The sequence below is a fragment of the Melanotaenia boesemani genome, chromosome 11 (genome assembly GCF_017639745.1).
Source record: "Melanotaenia boesemani isolate fMelBoe1 chromosome 11, fMelBoe1.pri, whole genome shotgun sequence".
Taxonomy (NCBI): Eukaryota; Metazoa; Chordata; class Actinopteri; order Atheriniformes; family Melanotaeniidae; genus Melanotaenia; species Melanotaenia boesemani.
In genome coordinates, this window is record NC_055692.1 from 22,331,568 (window position 1) to 22,352,928 (window position 21,361).

General features: G+C 39.7%; 1 protein-coding gene across 2 annotated transcripts in view; it reads left to right on the plus strand.

Moving 5' to 3' along the window:
- slf1 (SMC5-SMC6 complex localization factor 1) overlaps window positions 1–21,361 on the plus strand; it is a 28,836-nt gene that overhangs the window by 2,264 nt on the left and 5,211 nt on the right. For both annotated transcript variants that reach the window (XM_042000380.1, XM_042000381.1), the window contains exons 6-17: window positions 104–226; window positions 370–435; window positions 934–1,080; window positions 1,472–1,641; window positions 1,792–1,926; window positions 2,850–3,003; window positions 3,144–3,312; window positions 3,777–3,922; window positions 4,839–4,945; window positions 8,280–8,359; window positions 12,751–12,843; window positions 13,798–13,980. In XM_042000380.1, the coding sequence (XP_041856314.1) occupies window positions 104–226; window positions 370–435; window positions 934–1,080; window positions 1,472–1,641; window positions 1,792–1,926; window positions 2,850–3,003; window positions 3,144–3,312; window positions 3,777–3,922; window positions 4,839–4,945; window positions 8,280–8,359; window positions 12,751–12,843; window positions 13,798–13,980 (1,573 nt within the window). The remainder of the gene's footprint in view (window positions 1–103; window positions 227–369; window positions 436–933; window positions 1,081–1,471; window positions 1,642–1,791; window positions 1,927–2,849; window positions 3,004–3,143; window positions 3,313–3,776; window positions 3,923–4,838; window positions 4,946–8,279; window positions 8,360–12,750; window positions 12,844–13,797; window positions 13,981–21,361) is intronic.

Below are 21,361 nucleotides of genomic sequence, written 5' to 3' on the forward strand. Positions count from 1 at the left end.
TTTTTTCTTTCCATTTTCAACATCATGAATTGTCATCAGTAGGAATACTGTCTTGAAAATGTTGTTTAAAGGGCTGGAATTGTCTGCCATTTTTCTTTGACAGAGCAATCATGTGGATTTGAATTTCAGCATAACAGATGATTATCAGACAGAGACAAAAGACCGTTTTCTTGACAACTTCTCTAATTTGGAGACAGAGCTCAAGAGCTATATTATCAAGAAGGAGGTGTGTACCTGTGAGAGCATGCTGCTGAGAAGCGCATTTGGATATGATTTGATAAACTCTTAGATGGTGTGCATTCTCTTCACTTAATTGACCATAGTTGCTTACTTTGTTCTCCACATTGTTAATGTGCTCTTCTCCTGTAGGGCCGTCCAAGACTGTGCTTCCTTGAATTTCTGGGTTACCATGACCCTTATCGTCCCCAGTCACAGGTAGACGTGCATACTTATCAACCCCCAGCCGTGATCACTGCTATACATATATCTGCAAGATAACTATGTGTTTCATCAAGAAGATCAGGTCATTCAATTTCCTTTATGTCATACACTTCAATGAGAAGTGACATCAAGAGCAAGGCCGCATCAAAACCAGGTCACCGACTTAACCACCACCCTCAACTGATCTGAGAGCTTTGATTGGCAGACCTATTAACAATACTCTGCACTGTCTTGTCCAGACCTTACCCAAGCGAACATCTGTCAGATTGCTATTCCAAGTGCTGTTGTATTTCCATTCAGTACTTTCTGGGTCCGTATGGTATTTGCCAATAAGCAACAGTCAGAAATGACCCCCAGGAGCTTCAGATGTCCATTCACTACTTATTTCCATTACCCTTCTGCCCTCACTGGCGTCACTCTCTTTGAACGCTATGTTTCTTCCTCTTTTCTATATACCTCTTGGATTTGACTGTTGTTCTGTTATTTCTCCAGGCAACAGCAACAAACTTCAGCAATGTCGGTAGTATGATAGAGTGCGGCCTCTTTATTGAAGCCCTGGAGTCAATCAGAAGCGGAGTGTTCCCGGGCCTGCTGCCACCAGCCACATACCTGGTCTCCCTCCTAGAATATGCACAGCAGGTAGGACCAGAAGTACTAGACTTCAGAAAGTTCCACCCGCTGCTTCACGAGCCTGAGGGGTTTACAAGATAATGCCTGGCTCTACGTTTTATTATCTAAATATACCTATTAAAACTGTCATTTTGAGCCACATTTGATGTCTTTTGTCTGTAAGTTATCCCCTGAACCCCCTTTCTTAAGATAGTAGTTTACCCTGACATCTGGAATCAGCTAACTTTTCTAAAACAAAAAAGTTTACTCATTTTAACCTCTGGTCTTCATGGTATCAACAAAACACAACTTAGAATGATCAACATAATGCTGCAGCTCAACTTTATATTGAAATTTGCTCTGTAACTCCAACTCCCCAAACCAGCTGATCCATAATTTTTCTGTTTGCATTCTGTCACAGGGCAATGCCACATCTCTCTTCCTGAGAAATTTTCAGCAGGTTATGGATAACCTGTTCATTACCAATCCTCCATGGCTGGCTTCCAGCACAGTGAAAAAATATTACACTCAAGTGTTGCAGTGTCCTCTGTGTAAAATGGGCATGTGGCCTTTTCTAGAGACAGCCATCAGGTATATTTGATATCACACAAGCTTTCTTGTAAAATTATTATTTGTTGAATATAAAAAAAATCAATAATAATCCTTTTCAAGAAGCAACCACTTAATTTCTCACATTCACTAATGTGCACTTTTCTGTGTTTACTCTGTGTGATCTTCAAGGTACTGCCTGTCTGCTGACGCCACATGTCACCCACTCCCTGGACCTGCTCTGCCAACACTGATACATTTTCATTCTTACATCCTTGCACTTTGCCTCAAGCTCTTCCAGGGGGAGCTTCACTCTGTCAGCAGCAGGTAATAATTTTAGAAAATTCTACAGGATTCAGGGCAGACTTTTTTTTTTTAACTTGTTTTTACTATACCTAGCAAAGATTGAGGTGTAATCATTTCATTTAATTTGTGCTAAATGCATGAATACAAGCCAAGAGAAGTGACTCAACTCTTAAAGCTGAATAGAGTATTACATTTATGATAAGCAATGTTTATAATTAAGTAAAATCTTGCACTGTTTTGTGTTTATTTGACAAAAATAAAGTGAATAATAGGGCTGGGTGTGGTCACTAATTTCCTGAATCAGTTCGATTCACAACAGCCTATTTTGATTCGATTTCGATTAAATTTGATTTAATATCGATTCATTTACCACCACCTATTTTTCTTCAATATTAAAGACATTCTTAGATAACTTTTTTTATATGAAACACTGAGTGCATTTACTTGACAATTAAAATCAGTTATCTGGGAGTAATCTGATTACTGTAATAACATTCATTTCTGAAGTACCATAACAATAATGTGTTTCCCCAGATTAACAGCCAGAAATGATGTGATGGGCAAAAAAAAAAAAAAAAAAAAACAGGACAGAAAAAAAGTTAAACTTTTTAAATGTCCTGATGAAACTGTCTCATTCAGTGGAGTCGCTCTAAATATTCTTAAATTTCAGATCTCAGATAACGTGTTGATGTTAATAAAACCTACAGAGAATAGTGGATCCATTTAAACCCATAATACGATTCAGAAATTCCTTTAATGATGTAGATTCAGCTTGTTCAGCTGTGTGCATTGCCATGACGACCATGACACTATCGGCGTTAACACCGGAGCAGGAGAAATACTCCACCTGCTTCTCACTGGAGAAAGATGCTTCCATCTCTACCTGCCTGAGAGAACTTATAAAACTTTCATATATGGTCTGATTTTCCTTTTTTCTCTATTAGTGACTTTGTGCAGCTCCAGGGGACACAGGTCTCGTCCACAGTGACCTCAGGCTCGTTGATGTATGGAACCTTCTGGACTGTGTGGGAGCGATCCACTCTGTTGTCCCATGCTGTGAAACAACTAGCTCAGCTCTTATTACAAGCTGCCATGAAGGTGAATGCTATAACTCACTGGATGAATTGTTATATATTCATATTGCCTGCAAACGTTGGACTTATCATGACCCATAATGGTTATTTTTATTGTTAGAGGTGGCTAGATCTAATGTGTAATGCTATTTAACATCATTGAAGGACTGTGCTGAGGGGAAAGAGAAGCAGAAGCTGCATTTGGCTGACACTCTGCTGGACCTGCTGTCCGTGTTGGTGGAGTTCTGGTGTCAGAAGCACTTCAAACTGAACCAAAGCCTGGTGGAAAAAGGCCTCAAAGACCTATCAGAGCACATTGCTGTTACTAGTCAGGGTATGTACTAAATCTGCACAATGGCAAAAAAAATACCTAGAATAAGGAGTGTTTTAGTTCTTCCCATTATGATCAGCACATTGGGTTGCTTTACGTATGAAATGTGCTGTTTAAAAAAGCTTGCCTTTCCTTTAGTTGCATATACGTTATTCCTAACTGGTATGTTGTCAATTTGATTTTGTCTATTTGTTTTTGCTAAAACAATAACAGAGTTTAGGTTTAAAAAAAAAAAGACCTTTATAGCCACACTTGCTGAATATGCTTGAAGCAATGTAATTGTAGTATATAAATTCATTTTTGCATTTTCAATCATAAATGTGACTAACACACCAAGCATTTTTTTTTATTTAGCTAGCTTTTCTGAATGTCTGTGTATTTAAAAGATATTATATTAATGCCAGATGGATACTATGTTGTGTTTTTTTCTCTCTCCTTTTTCCCCTCTTTCTGTTTTTTGCCTGCAGATTTATCTCCAGCTGTTTTGGTAGAGCTGGTTTCCAGTGTCCGCTCTACCAGACTGAAGCTGGTGATGGCAGATGCCATATTCAGGAATCTGTGCTGCAGAAATGGATTTACTGTGGGAGTTGAGCCTCTGTCCCTAAAGAAAATTGTATGTTTATTTTTTGTTTCTTTTTCCAATTAAGAGTGATGGACTGATGTAGATGGCTCAGTGCTGCTTGTTTAGAGAGCAGGAGGGGTGATAGAAGATGTAATGCTGGTGTCTTTTATTGTTTTTTCAGAAACAATAATTTACAACATGAAATGACACAAATCTGCTGATACTAATAGAACTTTTATTTATTATTATTATTATGTCTTGCATTTTTCCTAAAACAGATATATTCAGCACTTGGTCTGCATTTTAAATAAAAAAATGCATGAATAAAAAAAAATGTCCAATGGAAACTAAAAAATACTCTAATGTGCTCACACTTACAGGACTGCTTATGTTTGTCTAAATGATTCTGTATCAGCCTATGCTACTGATTCAAAAGGTCAAATAATTGTCTGTCTTAACTTGGGGCACTAATAAACACATATAACTCCACTAAAAACTATTTTATTCCATGGAAATCTTTCACCTGACCGCGTTTATCATAGTTTGGTGTTATTTAAATGTTTAACTAAAACTTGTTTAAACATTGTAATAGTGATTATAATGTAATAAAAGATCAGTAACTTGTGGTATATTGCAACCACACCAAAGGTTTTTTTTCCATTATCTGGAAAATACATTAGTGTAATTATATTGTTCCCTTTGCCTGCTATGCTTTTGAGTTACTGTGAAAAGGACAGCTGTTCTGCATTAGTTAATGATACAGTTTGTAAATATTTAGCTCATATTGCAGTTCTGTGCAATAGAGAGAAACATTGCCAATGTGGTCTGACCATTATATAATGTTGCAGTAGAACATCTGGCTCTCACTTTGCGTTAGTCTGTCTGCCTCCTCCATTCCTTGGATAAACCTGCACCCACTTGGTATTTAAAAGGCACTGTCTCACCTCCTTTTGTTTCTGTTTGACAGGTGCTCTCTTACCTGCCTGTTTTGGGGAATTTAGCTCAGATTCCCAGTACATACCACAGGACTGGACCCACCTCACACAGCTGCAATAGGGAAGGGACCAACTGCAGGTCAGTTACACACAGCTATCTGTGTATTATCTATATAACTGTTAGTTTCTGTTGTACATTCTCACAAGAGTCTGAAGCAGAACATGAAAGGACATACATGCAGAGGTGGAGGGTCAGCGTGAGACTCCAGCTGAACAGATTTAACTTTCTCATTTCATTGCAGTGCTTACAAAGCACCTCCTAAACAAAATGTTTGTGTTACAGAAAGCATGTTAATTTGACAGAATCTACATAAGGTCTGCTCACATCTCAAATGAGTTGTAGCAGTCTTTGCGTTTGTCCTATCTTTATTGGCTTGTGTGCATCTAAAATAACAAAGACCTGTTGAACCCTTTTAGTGTGGTATGCATACTTTTTCAAGTTTCCACCCACATAGTTATGGACACACAGCACAGTATGAGGCAAAACAGGTGAAAATGTACAGATCAGATGAGAAATGAGAGTGAAAAGGAACAAAAGAACACCTGGAGAGAGGAGGAGTAGGTGGAGGTGAGGAGCAGAGATGCATGAATGGGAGGGGGAGTTGGAAGGAAAGCTGGAGACAGACAAGTAGAGGTCATACAGAGCATGAGGAGTTTGCATGTGATGGGTCATGCCCAGGTCTGATCCTATCAGTGTGTGCTGGCTGACAGGAGGGGTGCACAGGGAGGTTAAGCCACTCCTCACGTACAAACACACACATGGGCGACTGAGTCTGATTTGGACAGGGAGCCAACAGATAGACGAGGATATCCCATCAGAGCTTTTTGTCTTCCCTTACGACCACCAGCTCTCAGCCCTCACTCACCCCTCCTTCCCCATTTCTCTTGATCTACCCACGCATACTAAATCCCTCTTTAATGCAATCACTCACACACACACACATTCTACATACCCCATATCAGACATCTGCTCCTCCGCCAGCAGGTAGTTGGCCTGAAGAAGAGCAGGAGTCACCAGGGAGCAGGTTCATGTGAAGGCTACTGGTTCATGCACTGACCATATCCCCGCCTACCTTCATCACGGCTCCGTTTTTACTTTCTCTGCACTTTTGATGCTTTAGTATATTTTGACATAGACATTAGAGGAACTGAAGAAAACACGGAATTCAGCCTGTGCTGGTGAGATAAAGAAATGCCAAAGGGCATGTAAAATCATTTGACCTTAAAAGAAAGAATGGAAACAAAATGACAGAACCTGTGATAAATCGGGAACAGAAACCAAAAGGAAATCCCTTTTCTTCATGTTCATGGTTAAATATGTGATATTATTTATAACTTCAGAAATCTTGGCACTCTTAATCAATTAACACATCTTATGTTAAAGCATTTCTGAGTGTGACACACTTCTCCATCTGACAGCGGTTTCGGTTGTTGAGAAAGCTTTAATGACTTAGTAAAGTCATTTCAATATCCACTGTAAAAAATAAGTTATATATGCTTGTTATCAAATACATGAATCAATATTTAAAAATATTACATGTTAAATATTTGTGATAATATGTGATAATGGTTGCAGCATAGAAATGTTGGTGTTGAATTACTTTAATTTTTCTAATTTTTCATTTCTAGCCGTTAAAATGCATTAGATTTTTTTTTTTTACATGTCTGTGGCATTAGTCTGTTGTGGTTATATACGAGGGACGGCAAATGTGTTTCTCCCGCTTCATTGAACAGGCTGGCATCAGGGCACATGTCCAAGCTGTATCGAGCTGACAGGGCGGCTGATTGACCGACTGTTTAGATGACCGTTTAACTTGCTGGCTGGCTGCATGAGGCTGAGTGCTGTTAGCAGAAGGGGAAGCTGTAATTAAACCAAGGTTTTCCTCCTGCTGGCCATGTGCATTACTTAATCGCTGTTATCTTATAAAAGCACTTTAAAAATGTCATTATCCATTTTGAGAAAGGTGTATATATACTGTAGTTCAAATAAGGTTCCATGTCAGCATGTCACAGGTTTTGGACAACAGTAAATGTAGACTTATCAGATATCAGTTAAAATTCAATATTGTAAAACCATTTAGTTTCAAAATATAACAAACAGAAATGGTATGTATTATATGGAAGTCTAAGAAGTTTTCTTTCATTCTTTTGTTCTTGCACACAAGAAAAGACTAATGTTCTCTGGAATTGGGTGGAAAAAATTATATATACATAGGGGCAATCAGCCCAAATTAATTGGAAATGTTGATCAAAATCTAATATCATGCATCTCTAGTGCCAAAAACGATCTAAGAAAAACCTACAAAGAGTTTAACAGGATCCACTAGCATTTTTACAGCAGAGACAGATAAAGGCAGCAGGGGAAGATTTGCTGCCATGCATAGCTTCCCTTTCCTATGGCATTGGATATGCATTACTTTAATTATTGCTCACAAGTTTCTTCGGAGTCTGCCTCCAAGGGCACACTCTGCTCCAGGCCCAGAATTGATAGCGGTGCCACTGACAGCGTGCTGGCCTCCTAAAGTAGACTGTAAGTGAAGAAAGAACTGAGGTTTATACAAGCCAAGTACAGTACAGCCTGCTGCCACTGCTGCCAGCCTGTGTGGACAGGGGACACTTTGGTGAAGTGGTTTGAAATGAGAAACGGTACAACCTCATCATAGACAGTATTATGGAGTCTTTCTCACATACACATACACACAGAGCTTGTCTCATCTCTTCTCAGCCTTGTCCTTGCTAATAACAAGCAACGTGACAGGACGTGTGTTTCCTCCTCAGTGCTGGGAGCTTCTTCCTGGCTTCTGAACAACCCAATTACCAGGGAACAAGCCTCTTCCCTGTAATACGAATGGCACTCCACTTCAATGTAACGCATGCGCACGTGCACAGACGTATACACACAAGACACCTGTCAGGCTTCATGCAGGCACATCCTCCATACCCACACGCAGGACTAGTGACAGCCCACAGCTATTAGCACGCCACCACTTTGAAGAGGCTTCACTTTCTTTTACTAGTTATTCCTCCTTATGTGCTTGCTCACAACGAATTCTTCGTCTCTGCGTTTGAGGCGTTAAGTGGGAGGAAAAGTGCTTTGGAGACAGGAATAGAGGATTGGATGTGTGAAATGTGTGTGGCCAACACAGTGGGGGTTTGACAGATATTGTCAGATTTCATATAAGATGATACACCGCCAAGAGGGATTAATCTGCTAATGGCACATTTTACAGTACAGTGATGCTGGTTTTACTTCCTGTACCACTGGGTCTTCTTGCTGTCATGCTACAGTAGTCAGTTACTGAAATATGAAGCCAGTTTAGGTGAATAAAAGGTGATGACTTTTAAATTTTAGGAGATTGGTAAAAACAGTCTATTTTCTCATAAACCTTTTGACCTTGTTCTTTGTTTCGCAGAACTCAGAACTCCTTGGTGAATGAAACAAACTCAGAGAAAGACAACACCCTCAGAGGCTTGAACAGAGTCAACGCAGCAGGTATGCCATATGCACACACACACACTGGCACACACCACTGCTTGACAATATAGCTTCACATTTGCAAGGTGTAGACTTTTAATGGACTCATGCACTACAGTAGGTCATCATTAAAAAGGGACATGATAGCTCTGTCATCACTTTCAGTTTAATGAAGAGCACATAATGTAGAGAGAGTGATTGATTTGCATCAGAGGTTGCTTTCATCCAGTCAGCTGTAATAGCAACTTGACTGTGCAAGTGGGGCTGCTGTGCATGTTTATGGCAGAGTTTAGACTGTATAACTGCACATGTCGTGTTTCCTCCATTTCTTCTTTGAGGAATTAAATTCAGCACTACACTTTTTGTTTTCCACATGTCTTAGTTCACTTTTCTTTTTTTCTTTTTTCTTTTTTTTTAAAATAGCAAACAAGCGGCACAGACAGAGAAAATGGTTTTCTTAAAGAAAACATGTTAGTACGCAAAGTGTCCCTTGAATCTCCATTTTAGGGTTATTAAATGCAGCAATTATAGTTGAGCCGCAAACACACGGCGGCTAGATTGGTGGAACTTACCTCGGTTATAGGCACTGCACTCCGTGTGAACTCTCGAAAGTGTCAGAGCTCATATCTTCCCCCTCCACCTGATCAGAAAGGCCCTGTGCTGGTGTAAAGGAGGGGTGGAGGGTAAAGGAGAGGTGCTAGAGGGAGGGCTGAGGCAGGAGACTCAAGGCTGTTGGCATGTGTTGTTTTTCTACTACGTGATCTCTATACCGATACGCTTGGCATTAATTTTTGATGAACCATTGGCACAGCATCCTCCCCTCTCGCCCTCTCATCCCATCCCCTCTCATCCCCCCTTTTCCCCCCTTATTTTTCTCTTACAGGCTCTTTCACCCATATATGTAAGCTTGCTTTCTTGTATTCTGCACATCTTTGCTTTATAGCATCTCTCTTGCCTTGTGGAACCTCTGTAACTTTGTCACAGTAGCTGGGAGGGGTTGAGGGATTTGGGAGCAACTTCTCTTTTCCAGTTCTGCATTTTCTACTTGAAGTTCAGCACAGATATAAATTTTAATGAGCCCAAATATACTGTATGTAGATTATCCATCGAGAACTGCTGACTTTCATTGTTTAAAATCAGTTTGTATTTAACTGCAAGTCATCCCTGAGACAAACCTTTATCTTCAATAATCATGCAGAATCATTCAAAGCCTATGTGCTTTTTTTTTTTGAGAATGCTAAGCTAGACATTGTGTAAAAATATACTTTTCAGTTTACACTTACTTTGAATATTATCGTAGCAAAATATTTAGAAATTATTGAAAGAGGCAGCAAATGTGTAGTATGTTGTGAAAACATCTCACAACAACCGAGCTTTATTGGGAACAGGTCAGTAATAGATGAAGGTGTCAGGGTAAATACTTCAACAATTTGCAGCGTTAACACTAAGTACCATAAAGAACCCACCAAAAATAGTTATAATAATAATAATAACTGTAAATAATAATGACAGTTTTAAAAAAAAGAAAAGAAAAAAAGAAGATTAATACATGCTACTTTATTTTCTGAGCCATCGTTTAAGGTGGACTGGAGAAAAGTGGAAAATTTATATGTGGTCTAACTAGTCAAAATTTTTAAACTATTTATAATTCATGCCATCCTCCAGGCTAAAATTAAAGCTGGACCACTTGGTATTGGGGTGCATTAATGCACAATGGTAAACTGCATACAGTTCCCATGTAGCAGTTCCCATCTGAGGCACAGTTTCTCTTGGTTTGTGTTGTTTTTTTTGTTTGTTTGTTTTTTTCCTTATCTTTTCAAGTAGATTTGACTTGGAGTGAATTAAAACTCTGCAGTTCTGATAGTTTTGAAAAAGTTCAGGTTCACTCACTGTTCATGTTGGTATGTGAGATTTGCTGATTTTGGCAAAGCTGTTTGTCTAAAGCTACATACAAAGGAGGGATAATCCAAGCTACAACTGATCTTTGTTTATAAGAATTTGAGACCGTCTGTGTTTCTCTCTGTTACTTCCTGTTGGCAGGGAGAAAGCCTGTTGCTGCCCACTGTTAATTTTGTCAAATTAAATGGAGTTCTCTTACGGTCTTTATAAGTGGAATTTTCAATTTATGGTTGCTCACAGTAAGACCAGTAAATTATTTTTAGGCACAGGGAAGGCTGCAATAATCTTGACTTGGGGGAATTATCATGCCTCCATTACTTTTAGAGTCAGCTTCAATAGAAGTCCTCAAATAGTTTTAAATTTATCCAATAACTGGCCACAGAATACATTTTTAACACATTCCTGACAAATAGCATTGTTCCAGGCTTCCAGCAGCGTTTTGGTCCAGAAATCAGCGGGCCAAGTGGCACTTTACAGGAATATAGCAAGCAGACTGAAGGATATAAAGAGCAACACATACATTTAACTTTTCTATTAAAGTGTGAAACAGGGGATTTATAGAAAAGGACAGACGGATTTATCCTTTCCGTGCTTGTAAATGCTGAGCATGCAATTACCCCTATAATGGAGGCGTTGTGTCCAAATTGGAGCCATTAAAGTGATTTAACAGTGCATGGATTGGCCCTGGCATTTGTGAGGATGTGTACACATGGGGTGCAGTGGAATGGGTGTTTAATCAGCATTTTAGCACCTGGTAATATCAGAGCAGAACAGGAAGAAAACTGACTTGCCACACAGTACAGTTTACTCATTAGGGACTGTAGTTTAGACTTGGCTCCACCCTGTGTTTGGGTGCTTTTGATTTTTATTGATCTCAGTTTCTATACTGATGCTGTACAATAACCTGCGTCTGATTTCTGATGTTGCATGAAATGATACATGATTTTGTTTACAGGGCTTTTTTGAGATAAAGGGCACATTTTGAGGATTTTAGCTTTATTTTATGTGGTGAGACAATTTTAGTAATGAATTATTAGAGGGCATGTCAAGCTGAAACAGACTGCAGTCACAATCTGTCCGTGTTTCTTATATAAATATTCTAAATATAGTGTTTCTAAAGGTTTGTTGTTTAGTGACGCTGCAGTGTAGAGATCCACCAGTCTTTGTTACTGACCATCTAATGCTATCCTGAAAGTTTGAAGATGTTTAGCTGGTTGAAGTTTGTACAAGTAAATTTATATATTACAACCTTATATTTGTGTATCTGAAGTAGATATAAGTAGCACTGAAAATCAGCGTTTGTGTAAAAACCCCCATTTCCCTTTTCTTCCCCACTCCTCAACCTCCTTACTACCTGTGGGTGGCATTTAATGCATCTTCTGCATCCTCAAAGACACTTCCTGGAAGAGAATTTTCAGAATGAATAGGATCCATCAGGCTCAGTATTTAATCCACATGCTTTGAAATGCAGGAAAGCCTTTTACTCTCTCCTTCATTGCTTCTCCTTTCTTACCCCTCTGTTTCCACCCTCCCTTTCCCCCCTTACCTCCACCTTTTTTTTTTTTTTTTTTTTTTTTTTGTTCTTTTGCCCCAGTCTTTCCTCTGTGTGTGCTGGAGTGGTGCCCCTGCACAGGCGTGGTGTCCTGGGGAGAACCAGTAAAGCATTTATTACAGGCTTTGCAGTTCTGTATTATACTGGCAAGCACAGAGCCACTCATGCTTGGCCTTTAACTTCCCTCTGAAGTTCAGCCATACATGAAAAGAGGGGGCTCTGGCCCACTAATATATTCCTGATTTTATATTGTGTCAGAAAAAATGAGCAATACAATAAAGACAAGAGGAAAAGAGGAAAGAAAGTTGTATTTAAAAATGTATATGGAATCTTTTGAGTTCCTTTTTTAACCCTCATTTTCACTGGTAGTTTGCTGATAAAATATCACGTGGTGGCACTGGGAATGCCCAGTGGAGCTTTTGAACCCAAGAACTGTGAAGAATCCTTTCTGAGGCTTTGTGCATGGGCTGCCTACCATAACTTTCTCAAGCAACAAAATAGGGAGGAGTGGACAGGAAGCAAGAATGGTTTCTCACCACTACATTTATTCACTTATGATACTATTCTGATATTAACTTTGTAGGGCAGTGGTGTAAGTGGAAACAAAAAATTTGGATAAGATGAAAAGAGCGAGTCGAATTAACTCTTCATCTGTAATTTTTTTCCTCTCTGTCTTTTCCCCTTGAAAGATCATCCCCCCCCCCCCCCATCACTCTCTTTAAATCGCATCCTCATTGGTAGGTCGTACTGTTTTTTTAGGTCAGGATTTTTTTTTTTTAATTTCTTTTTCTTTTAATGTGTTTGGGGATCTTTCAGTGGTATTTTATTGGTGTCTGTATCATATGGACGGGGACAATGGGAAGGACATCAGGCACACCCTAATTTGGGATTTCTCTCTTCTCTTCCGCCTCTTCTCTCTTTTGGGTGTGTTTGTCCGTTGTGTGTGTCCTGGTCGAAGGAGAGACCCTCCTCCACAGAGCTTGCAAGAGGAACCAAGTGGAAACAGTGCTTCAGATACTGGCGCTTCCTGGCTCAGACATCAATGTTAAAGGTAAGACTTTCTCGTAATCCCTTTTCTTTTTTCTTTAACCTCTGCCTCACCGTCATTTAGCTGCACTCCCGCTTTTTGCTCTAGGGTTTCGAAGCGCTATTAACATTGGGAAAAAAAAAAACAGGAGAGAAGAAATGGGAGTGTGTGCGTCATCATTGGAGTTAACCTTTAGTTAAAATGTAAAGGGTGTGTCTAGAAAGCATGGGGTGTGTTTGGGGTCTCTGATTTATAGATTTACGGCCACTTTGCTGAGTGAATGGAGCACCTTTTGATATTTCAGCAGCTTTCCTTACTAAAGTTAGATCATATTTAAGTAATATATAATGATTTGCCCTCCTTTCATGAAAATATGCCGTAGAAAGGTTTCTCTGATTTTGTCATTGCCCTTTAATAGCTGCTTAAATTGGTTTCTCAGTGGGAGGTTGATGTCAAAAATGGAATTGAGCAGAACTATGAGTTAAACACTAAACTGACTGCAATTTTCTCTAAATATGAGGCCTGTTTTAATTGAGATGAGACGTTTAAACCTTTGTTATGATCAAAAACAAATGTACGTTACAATTTCTGCTAAATTTACTGTTTTTTTTTCTTCTTGTTATTCCTTGGCACTTAAAAAAACAAACTGAAAATCGCTGTGTTACAAAATAATGGCATTAGTATATGAATAGTAATTTTATACATTAAAATGTGAATGTTTAGTTTTTTAGCACCTTCAGTCATGTTAATGTCCTTTGTCTTTGGAAAAAAAATAAAGCATTGATGATGCCTTTTAAAAGTTTATTGTGTGTTGTATCTTTCGATGAAGATATTTAATATAATTTATATACTGTATGTAATCCTAATATATACCAGATTTATTTAATTTTGTTTTTCATTCTGTGTAACCCTGTTTGTGTTCTTGTTTGTGTGTGTGTGTGTGTGTGTGTGTGTGTGTGTGATTTGCTGGTCATGCAGACCATGCAGGTTGGACACCTCTGCATGAAGCATGCAATCATGGCAGCTCTGAGTGTGTGAAAGCTTTGCTTCATCACCACCCCGCCCCTGCCCTCACAAACCAGGTGGGTGGAGTGAGTCCTCTGCATGATGCCCTGCTAAACGGTCACATGGATATTGCCAAAATGCTTCTGGAACATGCAGGTGGGTCAATTTCTCTGATACACCCAAAATCTCAATGTTTTATAGTGTCTTAAGTATTAATTGTTATGGTTTGTTTAATAGAGACTTTTCAAATGTTCACTTTATAATGGCTAAGCAGCTGTGTGGGGTTAAACTTTTAGGGTTAAACTTTTAGCATGTTGGTGTTGAAAGTGATAGATTAATAGAACAGCAGTGCTTTTGTGAATTTTTGTATTTTACTTGACTTGGATATGTATGTGGTGATCAATACCTTTACTCATTGGACCAATTATCCACACTTAAACCTTGGCTACAGTTCTACATTCATGAATTCATATTGCAGAAGTATGCAAAGAAGGAATGCCCCTTAAATGTTTGCACCAAGCTGGACCCTGTTTTTAAAGAAGGGGGGGGGGGGGGGGCGGCATCTCTTCAGATTAGATGCTAACATGTTTCAGATTTACTTGAGTCACAAGCTATATTTATTTTAAGCAACACTACATAAGTATTAAACATTAAAACTCTGTTTTTGATGGCACACTGCTATTCATGATTTATTATTAAGAAATAAGACAATAGTCAACATTGGACTGACTTTTACAGGCTGGATTGATTCAGAGAACAGACAAGATGCAAGACAGATGCTGAAATAGCCTTTGCCAGGGGGCACCAAAGTGTAACAGTGTGCAAAAGTTCAGTAGTGTGGCTTTAATAAACATTTCAGTAAGAACAGTTATGCATCAGACACTATATGAGATGGGCAAAAAGAGCAGAAAATAATTAATTTGGGATGTTGTCAGTGCATCTCAGTTCACTACTATAGAGAAAGCACACAAACAGAAGTTTTTAAATTCTGAAATTTTAATTTCAAACCAGTCTGAAACTCAGTCTGAAAAGATGCCTGAAGGACAGCCAAACAGATGCTAACAATAATCTGTGACTTTTATTTTCCTGTAATACATCCATTGGCTCCGGAGTTTGTTCTGCTATTTTACATTATAGTGATATATTGGCACTATGTGCAGATGATGTAACGTGAAACTTTGAGCAATCACTGCTTCGGAGAAGACTGTGCTCACCTTATGTTACTCTTGCAATCTGACAAGGTTGGTACATCCCTCAGTTGAGCCAACTTCAACCCTAAACTTTAAAGTTGACTCCCAGGGTCATCCTAGTGAAAACCACTTCCAGCATAAAGTAATGTCAGGTAAGCAGGTGGTTCCTTAATGACTATGGTTACACACACAGTTGACTCAAACTTTAGTAAGAGTTCAACCTGGCTGTTTTATTGAACCATTGTCCTGGTACCACTATGCACACACAAGACAGTAATCAAGTTATGTAATGATGCAAGCCTGGTGCCATGATGCTGTGAAATGTGAAAAAGTATTCAACCCTGGGTACTCCAGCTTCCTCCCACAGCCCAAATACATGCACGGTATGTTAATTGGTGTTTCTAAATTCTTCCAAGGAGTAAGTGTGAGCATGATTGGGAGTGGTTGGTTGTCTCTCTGGGTTAGTCCTGTGATGGACTGGTGACCTGTCCAGATTGTAGCCTACCTCTCGCCTAATAGTTGTTGGGATAGGCTCCACCCCCCTGCAACCCTGCATTAGAATAAGCAGATATAGAAAATGGATAGATGGTATAATGAAAATTATATGATCTAGAGACACTCAATTTTGTACTTTACGCTGTAAACCATTAGCTTTTTCTTCGCAAATTCACATTTCTGATGGTTTCAAATACAGTTCTGATTGGACTTGTGAAGACACACCACAGTCTTGACTCAGATCTCAAGATTTTCTAATGAGACTCTCTTTCAATATTTGCAGTTGGATTCTGTTTGCAGCATTTATTTTTTATAGGTTACTTTCTCACAGGTCTTTAAGAAGAAGAAGCAGGTGCTTAGATCATGTCTGCCCTCACTGCTTGTCTTCATGATCCACATGCAATCATGCACTGCAGAGTCCGTCCAAACAGATTACAGCATCGCCTCATAAGATGTCTGTTAATGTCTTTTTGACAAGATTAGAAGAGTCAGGATCATCCGCTTACAAAATTCTCTTGCAGGTTTGTGTGTAAATGTGTCACAGAAGAAGTGGTTTGTGTGTCTGCATGTTTGCATACCACATGCAGTCAGAGATCGGAAGGGTTGATGGTTGTCAGAGCTCAGGAGAGGGTGGTGCTGCTGGCTGTATGGCAGCAGGTGGCAGAGGAAATGTGTGTGTGTATTTTTGGGTAGTATGGGGAGGAGTGCGATTTGCCAACGATGAACAAGTCTCCCATGTAACATACCTCTGCCTCAGCACACTTCTCAGTTTGACTAATTATAGTTAATTTGATTCGACTTTCCCATTAACACATGTACATATTCTGTCCTCAAAAAATAAATTAGACTGGGATTGTTTAGTCCCGGAGAGGAAACAAGAGAGCGCTCTCTTTTCATTTTTTTTTTCTCCCTTGCTCAGTAACAGGAGAGAGAGCAAATTAAAAGAGGTCAGATGAAGCAGCTATCTGTATCTGAGGAAGAGAGCAAGTGTGTGTGTATGTGTTTGCACGCTTAGCAGACGTCTGGCTGACTGTCTAGGCTGGTCTTGTTGCAGTGACCGAACAGAACAGCAGCAATGAGAATTCTCTTAGTTTGAGGCACCTGCGGGCTTGCACATTATCCTTCTTTTTCTCGCCTGCTCTCTGCTGACTGTTTGCTATTTCCTCCCACCTCGATGGCGGGTTGTCTAAAGGCTACAGCAGGGAGTTGGTGAGGAGGTGGTCTTCTTGACTCCAGGCTATACTTTCTCTCACGGTCTCTTTTCCATGATCTCCATCTGGTTGCCATGGACACCATCAATATGGCCAGCTTTTTTTTTCTCTCTCTTTTCACTTCTTTTTTAGATCTTTAAGTCCAGGCTGTTTAAAAGTGGAAAGTTGTAGCTTCAGGGTCTAGATCATGCTTGGTTACCCAAACTATCTTTATGTTATTGCTCACTCCAGTTTTTGCTTCAACTCAAGCCACACTTTTGTGCTTGTGGCTGCATTTCTAACAGCCATACATCAGACTGCCTTTTTTAAATTTTGGCCAGGTAGACTTGCTGCACTGTCCCATGGTAGAAAACCAGGCTAGTAGGCCAGATGCATTTCCATTCCTCTGTCTCCTTATTTATTATATGCCTGTGTATTTTATTCTTATGAGGACCAGCTGCGTTTCCTAAAACTATATTTTTCATCAAGGCATTCACCCTGTTGTCCTAGTTGTTTCCAGCAGACAGGCTGATCCTCACTGCCAAGGCTTTGGTAGAACAGAGAGGGCAACATTGGCACTGTCACACCAACAAAGCCTTTAGTTGGGGGTGACCTCACCTCATTGTAAGCCTGACTGCTTGGGGGCCTGTACTCTGTATGCAAGTGTGCATGCATGCATGTTTAGGGGTGAATTGTATAGGGGTGGAATGGATAGATTCCCCCCACTACCTCAGTCCCTCCAGGCTCATGAAACTGGCAATGAAAGGATGCCATGGCTGAGGGCAAGGCTGACTTTGCTCTCTTCGCCTCCTCCTCCCATTGCCCAAGGCTGCCCCACATGACCCCATGTCTGTGTGTTTGGTTTGTTTTTACACAGAACTAAAGTGTTCTTGATTATATATTTTGGTGTATGTATGCACAAATACTTTCCTGAATGTCAAGTCCTGCAATGACAATATAGTGGCTTGCAATTATGTGTCTGCCAGGAAGGTGCTGGTGCTTCTCATGCCCTGTCCTTCCCTGGCTGATGGAAATGTTTGAGTTTTGCAGGGTGGCCATGGCAGCCGGTACTCCTTATTAGAGTGGAAAATGACCTGGAGCCTTTAGCTATGCAGCTCAGACCTGGCACACAGAAGGGGCGTGTCTGTTAACAAAGAGGGTGGCAAACTAAAGAAAAGAGCCTTTAAGCTGTCACTACTCTGCCTCTTGACAAAAATCGTTCACCAGTTCGCCAGTCCACCTCAAGTTGGAAGCCCACGTTGCCTTATTTTGGGACTTTGAGAGGAAAATGTACAGGAGCTGAAAAAAATTGTTGAGGTTTGAATTGTCTAAGCTTGTTTTCCCCATAAGTTTGGCTTGAGTTAAGTTCAGAGACAAGAGAAGTTGCCACATGCTTACTACTTCAATTTCTTTTCTTTTTTTTCTCCTTTTTTCTTCTTTTGTGCATGTCTTAAATGCGCAGATAAACACACACATGCTTAATGCACCAGGTCCCTTGGTCCCCACAGATCTTGATGTGAACAAGTGTTTGTGGAGCAGAAAGATGTCATTTGCTCAGTGGCACACGAAATGCACAGTCCCCTCAGACCATTGTCATATATCTACGCACACACAGGTAGAGGTTTAGACACACTTGGGCCTTTGCTTGTCAACAAAGTAAAGGAGTAAAGAAAGTTCATCCTGCTCAGCTCTTATTTCCCCGTGGGTCCTGAACTGGCAGCTGTGAGGTGCTGAACACTCCCACTATTAGAGGTGAGGCTATGTTTGGAGCCCACAGCTTCACTTGAGTGCGTTGATGTTTCAACTACAGGTTTCTCCAGGCTGTAGTTCAAGGACTTCCCTCGCTGGGAATTTTTAACTAGTCTTCTTTCTCCTCCCCCGCCTACACATGCACATAACCACACACAGACGTTTCTTTTTGTGTTTTTCGGTGGTTGCCATGGATTAATTGCTCCTCACTCCTCACTCACTCCTCATGGATTAATTGTTCCTCACTGTTCTCCATGAAACCCTTTTTACATAAACTTTATGTGTGTGTTTTCTACAGATGAGGGGTAGTGGGAGTCAGAGAAGGATGATTTGTTAAGTGTTATGTTTTTTTTTTGTTGTTGTTGTTGGTTTTTTTTTTGCCCTTAACAGCTACTTTTAAGTGAGCACCAAGGCCACAGTGGTAGCTAGTTTCCATGACAGGAAAAGGGCACAGGCCAAGGAGTATTTAATAGTTTTAATGTATTTGCTGTCCTTTTTCAACCCCACGTTTATTGTTGTGTAATAATTTCTAAGGACTATGTGAACTAGAGAAATAAGTATAAGAAAACCTTTCCCTCAGTGGGGAAATTGCTTTGTTGCAACAGCTGCAGTAAGCAGATACACACAGATAATATCAAACAAGAACACTATATTTATAATAAAATATACAGTATATGGTCTGACAGGGTGAGTATGTACAGTATTTAAATATGTAAATAAATATGTAAACACAGTTTACATGTGTTTTTTGTAAAGTCTGATAGCAGAAGGGAAGAAAGACCTGTCTCTCCTTCGCACAACACTGAAGTTGCTCTCCAGAGCAGACATGGCGTCCTGCAGGGGGTGGGACTCATGGTCAGCATGGATGTCGGTTTCGCCCTTTTGTCACCTAGCTCCTGCAGTGAGTCCAGAGAACAGCCCAGGACAGAACTGGACTTCCTGATGACTTTGTCCAGCTTCTTCCTCTCCTTCCTTGTGATGCTGCTGCTCCAGCAGTCCACACTGTATAGGATGGCTAATGCCAGCACAGAGTCATAGAAGGTCATTAGGAGTGCCCCCTTCACCCCGAAAGATTGCAGTCTCCTCAGAAGATAGACCCTTCCGCTCTGACCCTTCCTGTACAGTGCGTCTATGTTGTGAGTCCAGTCTAGTTTATTGTTTAGGTGATGACCCAGGTACTTATCAGAGTCCACTCTCTCAATGTCCATTCCCTGGATGTTCACCAGTGAGGGGACAGCAGACCGGCCACCACCATCTCCGTGGTTTTACCTGCATTGGTCAGGAAGTGGTTTGCTGACACCAGTCCACAAATTTCTGCGTCAGTCCTCTGTACTCCACATCATCGTCCGCAGTGATCAGTCCAACAATCGCAGTCATACGAGTCATGAAATGTATTTGAAACCATGCTCTCTCCATCTACAAAGTTGCGTTTTAAAATGTGATGAATGTCTTTTGGCATCAATGAGCTAATTAGGAAAAATAAAGTAGTTACCTGCCAGAATAAATTTGTTTTGTTGGCGATGAAGTTCATTCTCTGTGCCTGCAGCCATGACCTTAAATCATCATGTTCTTCAGGAGAATGAAATGGCAGTACTCTTGTACCTATTTCTTCAACTCAATTAAAATGTTTGCCAACCACTCAGGAAGGAATTTGGATGCTATATTGAAAAATAATGTTTCTAAAAGAAAAAAGCAAAAGAGGAATTTTCACTAAAGTTCATTAACAAGAAGGCAACAATAAGGATGTCTGAACTCCAGTGGAGAGGGTCATATTGTCTAAATGAAGAGATTCAAAAGCAGTTAAGTGTGTTTTTTTAAACTATTCATTGAATGATGAGCTACACACTGCACTGTATGTGTGAAGGGCTTTTATTATCACAATACTAGTGGAAGCCTCTTGCTCACCTTTGAATTGTTAAAACTGCAGAAACATGTATACAGTGGGAGCTGTTATTCATTTTATCAGCAAGAAAACAAAATAAGTTTAAGTCCTCAAATGGAGATTTGGTAGGAGTATTGAATTAACTTCCTATTTCACTCATCTTTTGGAATTTAGAAAATACCAAGACTATTTCAGATTGTAATTTACTTTTTTTGTCATTGTCCCATCCTAAAAAGGCTTTTGTTGTGTAGGGGAAGAGAGACTTGGGGAAAAATTAGCATAAGAATAAATGAATTCATAGAATAGTTCAAAATCAACTAAATAGATTAGCCCAAAATTTATTTTTCCAAAAATTGTTTATTGGTACAATCACTTAACTTCTTCCGATAGTGGTACCAGTTGCGTTTGGGTTTGGTTCTTATTAGAAGCTTACTAACATGCATCTACACATTGAACATTATACCTGCTCTACATTAGCTTGTAAGCATTGTCAGTTTGAGCATTTTAGCCAGCTAGTGTGTATGTTGTTCTTACCTCGTCTTGTGTGGATAAAATAAGCATTTTAAAAGGAAGAAAATAAAACACTTGTTTTTCTTGGCATACCTTTTCAGTCATCTTTCCGTATTTTTTCCATCAATTTGATTTAATAAGTGTAACTAAATGACACATGGTGCGCAGGAATTTTTTTTATGTTTGTATGTGATGATTCAAGGTTGTGACATATTAAAGTGGAATTAGGGATTGGTTTAGGGTTTATTTACAGTGACTCAAGATGCTCACTCTGTGCTCAATCTTATGTTAGCATATTCAACAACCTTTTTAAGTACAGTTAATGTTGCTTAATATTACACAAAGCTGGAAGTTGGCATCCTTTTATCACCTAGTTTACCCCAACATTTCCAAAACCCTATAATCCTTTTTTGTTAGGACCCCTGTGAAACAAGCTTCTGGGTTCTCCTGCACCAGAAAAAGACTTGTTTAGAGTGATATCTGTATAACCTGAGATAATGGAATTGATACAAAGGCAATAT